General features: G+C 45.1%; 1 protein-coding gene across 1 annotated transcript in view; it reads right to left on the reverse strand.

The window, feature by feature from the left end:
- Positions 1 to 8,025, reverse strand: part of LOC112078564 (uncharacterized) — a gene marked incomplete at its 5' end in the record, with an annotated part of 17,085 nt that extends 9,060 nt beyond the window's left edge. The window contains 2 exons of the mRNA XM_024144764.2: positions 862 to 1,040; positions 7,799 to 8,025. Coding sequence (XP_024000532.1) covers positions 862 to 1,040; positions 7,799 to 8,025 — 406 coding nt within the window. The remainder of the gene's footprint in view (positions 1 to 861; positions 1,041 to 7,798) is intronic.
- Positions 8,026 to 10,098: the final 2,073 nt, after the last annotated feature.

The following is a 10,098-nucleotide window of genomic DNA, read 5'->3' on the forward strand; positions in this document are numbered from 1 at the left end:
TTGGAGTCGGACTGCTAGGTAAGGGTTAGGCCAGGGTGTTTAGGGTTAGGTAAGGGTTAGAGTCAGGAGTTGTTAGGTTAGGTAAGGGTTAAGTCAGGAGTGTTAGGTAAGGGTTAGAGCCAGGAGTGTTAGGTAAGGGTTAGAGCCAGGAGTGTTAGTAAGGTTAGGTCAGGAGTGTTGGGTTAGAGTCAGGAGTGTTAGGTAAGGTTAGAGCAGGAGGTGTTAGGTAAGGATGTTAGAGTCAGGAGTGTTAGGTAAGGGTTAGAGTCAGGAGTGTTAGGTAAGGGTTAGAGTCAGGAGTGTTAGGTAAGGGTTAGAGCAGGAGTTAGGGTAAGGGTTAGAGTCAGGAGTGTTAGGTAAGGGTTAGAGTCAGGAGTTTAGGTAAGGGTAGAGTCAGGAGTGTTGGGGTTAGAGTCAGGAGTGTTAGGTAAGGTTTAGGCCAGGAGTGTTAGGTAGGTTTAGAGCCAGGAGTGTTAGGTCAGGTTTAGAGCCAGGAGTGTTAGGTCAGGTTTAGACCAGGGTTGTCATGGTAACCTACTTAAAGTGGTACTGTGGTGTAGTGTGAGGGTTGTCATGGTAACTTACGTAAAGTGGTACTTGGTGTAGTGTGAGGGTTGTCATGGTAACTTACGTAAAGTGGTACATTGTTGTAGTGTGAGGGTTGTCATGGTAACTTACATAAAGTGGTACGTGTTGTAGTGTGAGGGTTTCATGGTAACTTACGTAAGTGGTAGTTGTTGTAGTGTGAGGTTGTCATGGGTAACTTACGTAAAGTGGCACATTGTGTGTAGTGTGAGGGTTGTCATGGTAACTTACGTAAAGGGTACTTGTTGTAGTGTGAGGGTTGTCATGGTAACTTACGTAAAGTGGTACTTGTTGTAGTGTGATGGTTGTCGGGGGATGGTGTTCTTATCCCAGCTCAGACTGTGGTCCGGGTACGGTCCCGGGGCGAAGGAAGAGCTCTCCTCTCTCACCACCGCCATATTGCCTGACCTGGAGACCTGCGGGGGTTGTTGCAGTACTGACAGTACCGGCATGGGCTGTGATACAACACACACATTATCATACAGTAAGTACACACACACAACCATTACCATACAAACAACAAAGATGGTGGAAGGATTTTTCAATTGGGTAAAAAATGTACTAAGTTTGATCGTTTTCTGCTTATAATTTCCGACATTTAGAAGGTTTGTGGATGCTTCTCTTCTGTCATTACTTGATGCTGTTGAATACTAAATAAATCAAATCAAATCTAATGTTATTGGTCACATACACATATTTATCTGATGTTATTGCAGGTGTAGCGAAATGCTTCTGTTCCTAGCTCCAACAGCGCAGTAATATCTAACAATTCACAACAATACACATAAATATAAAAGTAAAATTATGGAATTAAGCAATATATAAATATTAGTACGAGCAATGTCGGAGTGGCATTGACTAAAATACAGTAGAATAGAATACAGCATATTAACTTAGCAAAAAAAGAAACGGCCCTTTTTCAGGACCCGGTCTTTCAAAGATAATTTGTAAAAATCCAAATAACTTCACAGATCTTCATTGTAAAGGSTTTAAACACTGTTTCCCATGCTTGTTCAATGAACCATAKATAATTAATGAACATGCACCTGTGGAACGGTCATTAAGACACTAACAGCTTACAGACGGTAGGCAATTAAGGTCACAGTTATGAAAAGTTAGGACACTAAAGAGGCCTTTCTACTGACTCCAAAAGAAAGATGCCCAGGTTCCCTACTCATCTGTGTGAACGTGCCTTACGCATGCTGCAAGGAGGCATGAGGACTGCAGATGTGGCCAGGGCAATACATTGCAATATCCGTACTATGAATCGCCTAAGACAGTGCTACAGGGAGACAGGACGGACAGCTAATCGTCCTCGCAGTGGCAGACCACGTGTAACAACACCTGCACAGGTGCTACACCAGGAACGCACAATCCCTCCATCAGTGATCAGGAACTGTCCGCAATAGGGCTGAGAGAGCTGGCTGGAGGCATTGTAGGCCTGTTGTAAGGCAGGTCCCTCAACCAAGAACATTTACCGCAACAACGTCGCCTATGGGCACGAAACCCACCATCGCTGAGACAGACAGGACTGGCAAAGAAGTGTCTTTCACTATAACGAGTCGCCGGAATTCTGGTCTCACAGAGCGATGAATGGTCGGATTCCGTGCGTATGATTGTTCACAGAACATGAAAGCGTTCACACTGTCTCTATAGTTACTATACCGATGACACTGTACTGCCTGGAGTGACATCGATTTGGAGGCTGACGAGTGAAGTCCGTAGGATGAGTCTGGAGAGCAGCGTGTGCATCCCCTGATACTCGTATCTACTTCAGTAGGCACATCGAGCTTGCTTGCATGGCTATTGCAGAACCCGAGACCATTCACGCTGCGCATTTCAGGGAAGTACATCCTCCCCTCATATTTTAGTAGAGTACCGTTCTACTATACTTCACTCTGCACCAGGCTGTTCAATCCTAGAGATGACCCTCACCCCCTGTCACTGAACACTTATAGCCGTTACTATAACCAGCCATATTGTCGTTCTGTCGATGATTTCGCTAGCCAAGACAAGGAACTGCTAGCGCAGTATAGCTCTCCTGCCATGGCCAAGAGATCGCAACCGAGCACCCCGGGATCTGTCCTCTATTATTCAAGTCCTCAATCTTCTAGAGCAACAGTCCTACGACGACTCATGTTCGTGATACAGACTCCCCACGGAGTGTCTGAGTGTGAGCTATGGAGCCAGTTACTTCTAAGCAACTCGTTCTGCTAGACCAAGGAGACTTATGCTAGGTGCCTTGGTAGGACGCAGCCTCGACACGGCTCAGATCTACTCATTCTATACAGTTACAAGCAAGATATCCTGGCAAATCTGGTGCAGTGCATGAGGAGGAGATGCACTGCAGTACTTAATTGCAGCTGGTGGCCACACCAGATACGACTGTTACTTTTATTTTGACCCCCCCCCCCCCTTTGTTCAGGGACAAATTATTCAATTTATGTTAGTCACATGTCTGTGGAACTTGTTCAGTTTACAGTTGAAGTCGAAACTTTACATCACACCTTAGCCAAATACATTTAAACCTCAGTTTTTCACAATTTCTGACATTTATCCTAGTAAAATCTCTGTGTTCGGTCAGTTAGGATCACCACTTTATTAAAAGATGTGAAAGTCAGAATAATAGTAGAGAGAATTATTTATTTCAGCTTTTATTTCTTTCATCGTGTTCCCAATCTTGGTCAGAAAGTTTACACACACCTGTAACTTTCAGTTATAGTTTTTAGATTAGTTTGCCTTTAATTGTTTAACTTGGGTCAAACAATTTGCGGGTGAGCCTTCCACAAGCTTCCCACAATAAGTTGGGTGAATTTTGGCCCATTCCAGTCAGGTTATGTATAGGACTACTTACCTCATCGCTTCACGCCATAGGTTCTACACGCTTATCGTCTTTTACCGTTCTCGGTCACTCCTCACACAGATTCGTGTTTCCCTCTACCTGTCACCTGGGATTAAAGATCGCATCTATGGTGCCTTATCAGATGGAATGGCGACGTGCCAATAGATTATCAATGGGACGTTCGCCGGTTCCTTGAGCCACTTAGACCAGGCTTATTGCCGATACATACATTTGGAGAATAGTATTGTATGGGATAGTCACATATAGATACGTGTTTTTTGGGACGCCACCATCTCTAGCCCACAAGGCTTATCATAACCTCCTTGCAAAGGCGCTTTTTTCGTCTCTTGTCGATATTATATGTTACACCTATTTTCTACAATGACTGTAGAATAAATAGTGAAGAAAAAACTTTTGAAATAACATATGACATATATAATCTCAGTTTAAGTTTTCACCTTCAAAATGAAGCCATCTATTTTGTGAAGTGCACCAGTCCCTCCTGCAGCATAAGCACCCCACACAGACATGATGCTGCCACCCCTGTTCTTCACGGTTGGGATCGGTGTTCTTGGCTGTTGCAAGCGTTCCCCTCTTTTCCTCCAACATAACGATGGTCATTATGGCCCAAACCAGTTCATATTTTTGTTTTATCAGACAGAGGACATTTGTCCAAAAAGTAACCTCTTTCTCCCATGTGCAGTTGCAAACCGTGTTGGCCTTTCTATACTGGCGTTTCTGGAGCAGTGGCTTCTTCCTTGCTGAGCGGCCTTTCAGGTTATGCCGATATTGGACTTGTTTAACTTTGGATATAGATACTTTTGTACCTGTTTCCTCCAGCAACTTCACAAGGTCCGTTGCTGTTGTTCTGAGATTGATTTGTACTTTTCGCACCAAAGTATGTTCATCTCTAGGAGACAGAACGCGTCTCCTTCCTGAGCGGTATGACGGCTGTGTGGTCCCATGGTGTTTATACTTGCGTACTATTGTTTGTACAGATGAACGTGGTACCTTCAGGCGTTTGGAAACTGCTCCCAAGGATGAACCAGACTTGTGGAGGTATACCATTTTTTTCTGAGGTCTTSTCTGATATCTTTTGATTTTCCCACGATTTCAAGCAAAGAGGCACTGAGTTTGACGGTAGGCCTTGAAATARATTCACATTTACACCTCCAATTGACTCAAATTATGTCAATTAGCCTATCAGAAGCTTCTAAAGCCATGACATAATTTTCTGTAATTTTCCTAGCTGTTTAAAGGCACAGTCAACTTAGTGTATGTAAACTTCTGACCCACTGGAATTGTGATACTGTGAATTATAAGTGAAATAATTTGTCTGTACCTACTTCGCCTTCTGGATGATAGTGGGGTAAACAGGCCGTGGCTCGGGTGGTTGAAGTCCTCGATTATCTATTTTGGCCTTCCTGTGACATCGGGTGCTGTAGGTGTCGTGGAGGGCAGGCAGTGTGCCCCCGGTGATGCGTTGGGTGGACCGCACCACCCTCTGGAGAGCCCTGCGGTAGCGGGCGGTGACACAGCCTGAAAGTATGCTCTCAATTGTGCACCTGTAAAAGTTTGTGAGGGTCTTAGGGGCCAAGCCAAATTTCATCGGCTTCCTGGAGGTTTAAGAGGCGTTGTTGCGCCTTCTTTACCACACTGTCTGTGTGGGTGGACCATTTCAGATCGTCAGTGATGTGTACGCCGAGGTACTTGAAGCTTTCCACCTTCTCCACAGCGGTCCCATCATTGTGGATAGGGGGCTGCTCCCTCTCCTGTTTCCTGAAGTCCACAATCAGCTGCTTCGTTTTGATGACGTTGAGGGAGAGGTTATTTTCCTGGCACCACTCCGCCAGGGCCCTCACCTCCTCCCTGTAGGCTGTCTCGTCATTGTTGGTAATCAGGCCTACTATGGTTGTCACGTCTGCAAACTTGATGATTGAGTTGGAGGCATGCGTGGCCACATAGTCATGGGTGAACAGAGAGTACAGGAGGGGGCTGAGTACGTGCCCTTGTGGGGAGGATCAGTGAAGTGGAGGTGCTGCTTCCTATCTTCACCACCTGGGGGCGGCCCGTCAGGAAGTCCAGGTCCCAGTTGCAGAGGGCAGGGTTCAGACCCAGGAACCCGAGCTTGATGATGAGCTTGGAAGCTACTATGGTGTTGAAGGCTGAGCTAAAGTCAATTAACAGCATTCTTACATAGGTAATCCTCTTGTCCAGGTGGGACAGGGCAGTGTAATGGCGATTGCTTCGTCTGTGGATCTATTGGGGCGGTAAGCAAATTGAAGTGGCTCTAGGGTGACAGGTAAGGTAAAGGTGATATGATCCTTAACTAGCCTCTCAAAGCACTTCATGATGACAGAAGTGAGTGCTACCCGGCGATAGTAATTTTTTACTTTTTTATTTATTTGATCTTTATTTAACTAGGCAAGTCAGTTATAAACAAATTCTTATAAACAATGATGGCCGCGTCGATGACACTGTGTTATCCTCAAAGCGGGCGAAGAAGGTGTTTAGCTTGTCTGGGAGCAAGACGTCGGTGTCCACGACGTGGATGGTTTTCCTTTTGTAATCTGTGATTGTCTGTAGACCCTGCCACATACATCTCGTGTCTGAGCCACTGAATTGCGACTCCACTTTGTCTCTGTCGTGACGTTTTGCCTGTTTGATTGCCTTTGTATTTGTTGTATCTGTTTGTATTTGACCATATTACGAAGAACCTAGCCAAGGTTAAATGTGGGGGTTTGCACTTTCAGTTTAGCGCGAATGCTGCCATCTATCCACAGTTTCTGGTTTGGGTAGGTTTTAGTCACCGTGGGAACAACATCCCCTATACACTTCCTGATGAACCGTGTTCGTATATACATCAATGTTATTACCCGATCTTGAAGCACAGATCCTGATTGGTTAGACCAGCGTTGAATAGATGTCAGCAAGGGTACTTCCTGTTTTGAATTTCTGCCTACAGGAAGGGAGGAGCAAAATGGAGTTGTGATCTGAGGGAGGGCAGTGGAGTGCCTTGTAGGCATCCTGGAAGAGAGAATAGCAGTGGTTGAGTGTTTTCCCAGTGCGAGTACTACAGTCAATGTGTTGATAGAATTTCGGTAGCGTTTTCCTCAAATTTGCTTTGTTAAAATCCCCAGCTACAATAAATGCGGCCTCAGGATATGTGGTTTCCAGTTTGTATAAAGTCCAGTGTAGATGTGTAGAAGGAGATGGCCGCGTGGCTGGTCTCAGATGAAGGTGAAGAAGCCGGATGTGGAGGTCCTGTGCTGGCGTGGTTACACGTGGTCTGCGGTTTTGAGGCCGTTTGGACGTACTGCCGAATTCTCTAAAACGAGGGCTTATGGTAGAGAAATTAACATTKAATTATCTGGCAACGGCCAATTGCACGCTCCTTCAAAACTTGAGACATCTGTGGCATTGTGTTGTGTGACAAAACTACACATTTTAGAGTGGCCTTTTATTGTTCCCAGCACAAGGTGCACCTGTGTAATGATCATGCTGTTTAATCAGCTTGTTGATTAAACCACACCTGTCAGGTGGGTGGAGTATCTTGGCAAAGGAGAAATGCTCACTAACAGGGATGTAAACAAATTTGTGCACAAAATTTGAGAGAAATAAGCTTTTTGTGCATATGGAACATTTCTGAGATATTGTTTTTCTGCTCATGAAACATGAGACCAACACTTTACATTGTTGCATTTTTATTTTTGTTCAGTGTAGTTGACATTGGTCATGTTTTGTCTTTCATTTCTGCTTCTCTAGCGGCAATGTGCAAAATGTCCAAATGACATCAATTGGACCGGTTTTAAGGAAGTAGAAAAAAAAATCCAACATTCTGGTAGTATATCAGTTCGTCTTGGATGCACATTATGTGGTAAAAATTCTATACTGTCAGCTTTTATTTTTCTGAAAGAAATTGCATGTTTAGGCTTCACAACAGGTCCCTAAATGTGCATTCTGACAGTATTCTCTCAAGATGCTGACAGAAAGAAATCATATTTCTCCACTTCTGTTCGCGAGACAAAATGAACATTTTACTGCAAGAAACAGTTCATTGTTCAGGAGTCAATTCTATAATAGGCTACAACTGAAGCKTACAGTCAGCGGCCAGACTTCAGCTACTATTCCAACTCGGCTACTGTTCCCATCTGAACTTGAAATCAGGGAGTACGGCCGTCTCTGACACACACGTTATCCCACATCTCTGGCTCAAGGAGCAAGAGAACACAACATGATGTCATGTTCAGTAACTCGTCCTCAACATTACTTTTGGTTTTCTGTGATTGTCTATTAATGGGGTCAGGAGTGTTTCCTGAAGCTGTGTCCTCCTGAACAGGTAAAACTCCTGTCCCTACTCCTGTTCCCTACCTTGAGGGTGAGGCCAGGTTTCCTGAGGGAGTATTTCATTGGTCGATCCTTCAGTATATCATGCAGCTTCCCTGGGTCGGCCCCGCCCATGTGGCAGCTGAACTGTGGGACTCGCACGCGGCTGCAGTTTGGTGCGGGAGTGTGTCCTGTGTCAGGCAGCACCTTCCTCAGCCAGCGGTAGTACTGAGACTGGGCTCCCTGCAGCTGCTCCCTCTGCAGACGCTCTCCTGGGGGAGGGAACACAGGTAGGAGCATATTATAATGAATGTTTCACAATGCCATGCCCTACTGAACGCCGTGCCCTATTGAATACTGTATCCTTCTGAACACTGTAACCTACTAAAAGCTTGGCCATACTGAACACTGCAACCTACTGAACGCTGTATCTTACTGAACGCTGGGCTATACTGAATGGTGTATCCTACTGAACGCTGTATCCTACTGAACGCTGGGCTATACTGAACAATGTAACCTACTGAACGCACTGGGCTATACTGAATGGTGTATCCTACTGAACGCTGTATCCTACTGAACGGCTGGGCTATACTGAAACAATGTAAACCTACTGAACGCTGTATCCTGACTGAAACGTTCTATGAGGTTCTGACGATACTGAACATAAGCTATAACCTGTATCCTACTGAACCTGTATCACTACTGAAGTGGACGCATGTATCTACTATACTGAACACTGGGCCATACTGAAACGCAGTGCACTACTGAACACTGTGCCTACTACTACATGGCCCTGGTAACTATGAAAATAACACACATGGAATCATGTAGTAACCAAAAAGTTTTCAACAAATAAAATAATATTTTAGATTTTAGATTCTTCAAAGTAGCCTCCCTTCGCCTTGATGACAGCTTGCATACTCTTGGCATTCTCTCAACCAGTTTCACCTGGAATGCTTTTCCAACAGTCTGAAGGAGTTTCCACATAAGCTGAGCACTTGTTGGCTGCTTTTCCTTCACTCTGTGGTCCAAATCACCCAAACCATCTCAATTGGTCGCGAGGTCGGGTGATTGTGGAGGCCAGGTCATCTGATGCAGCACTCCATCACTCTCCTTCTTGTCAAAAAGCAATTAACACTTTTTTGGTTACTACATGATCCATATGTGTTATTTCATAGTTTTGATGTCTTCACTATTATTCTACAGTGTAGAAAATAGTAAAAATAAAGAAAAAACCCTGAATGGGTAGGTGTGGTCCAAACCTTTGACTGATACTATATACATGGCCCTGGTCTGAGGCGGTCCCTAACTGGTCCCTTCTTGTGAAGTGGATGGTGACAGGTAGGACAGAGCTGAATACGGGTATGGTAAACTAACCGGTGTAGGTGTATAGTAATATAGAGACAGGGTGAGGGTCTGGTACCTGGTAGGTGTTATAGTAACTATAGAGACAGGGTGAGGTCTGGTACCTGGTAGGTTATAGTAACTATAGAGACAGGTGGGGTCTGGTACCTGGTAGGTGTATAGTAACATCAGAGACATGGTGGTGGGGTCTGGTACCTGGTAGTGTATAGTAACTATAGAGACAGGGTGGGGGGTCTGGTACCTGGTAGGTGTATAGTAACTATGAGACAGGGTGGGGTCGGGTACCTGTAGGTGCTATAGTAACTATAGAGACAGGTGGGGGTCTGGACATGGTAGGTGTATAGTAATATAGAGACAGGGTGGGGAGTCTGGGTACCTGGAGGTGTATAGTAACTATAGAGACAGGGTGGGGTCTGGACCTGGTAGGTGTATAGTACTATAGAGACAGGTGGGGGTCTGGTACCTGGTAGGTGTATAGTAACTATTAGACAGGGTTGGGGCTCTGGTACCTGGTAGGTTGTATAGTAACTATAGAGACAGGGTGGGGTCTGGTACATGGTAGGGTATAGTAACTATAGAGACAGGGTGGGGGTCTGGTACCTGTAGGTGTATAGTAACTATAGAGACAGGGTGGGGTCGTACATGTAGGTGTATAGTAACTATAGAGACAGGGTGGGTCTGGTACCTGGTAGGGTATAGTAACTATAGAGACAGGTGGGGTCTGGTACTGGTAGGTGTATAGTAACTATAGAGACAGGGTGGGGTCTGGTACTGGTAGGTGATATAGTAACTATAGAGACAGGGTGGGGTCGTACCTGGTAGGTGGTATAGTAACACTACAGAGGACAGGTGGGGGTCTGGACATGTAGGTGTTATAGTAACTATAACGAGACAGGGTGAGGGTCTGTACGCTGGTAGGTGTAAGTTAAACTATAGAGACAACAGGTGGGGTTGGTACAATGGTATCTCCCTCTCCCTTT

The sequence above is a fragment of the Salvelinus sp. IW2-2015 genome, unplaced genomic scaffold (genome assembly GCF_002910315.2).
Source record: "Salvelinus sp. IW2-2015 unplaced genomic scaffold, ASM291031v2 Un_scaffold5879, whole genome shotgun sequence".
In the NCBI taxonomy this organism is placed as follows: Eukaryota; Metazoa; Chordata; class Actinopteri; order Salmoniformes; family Salmonidae; genus Salvelinus; species Salvelinus sp. IW2-2015.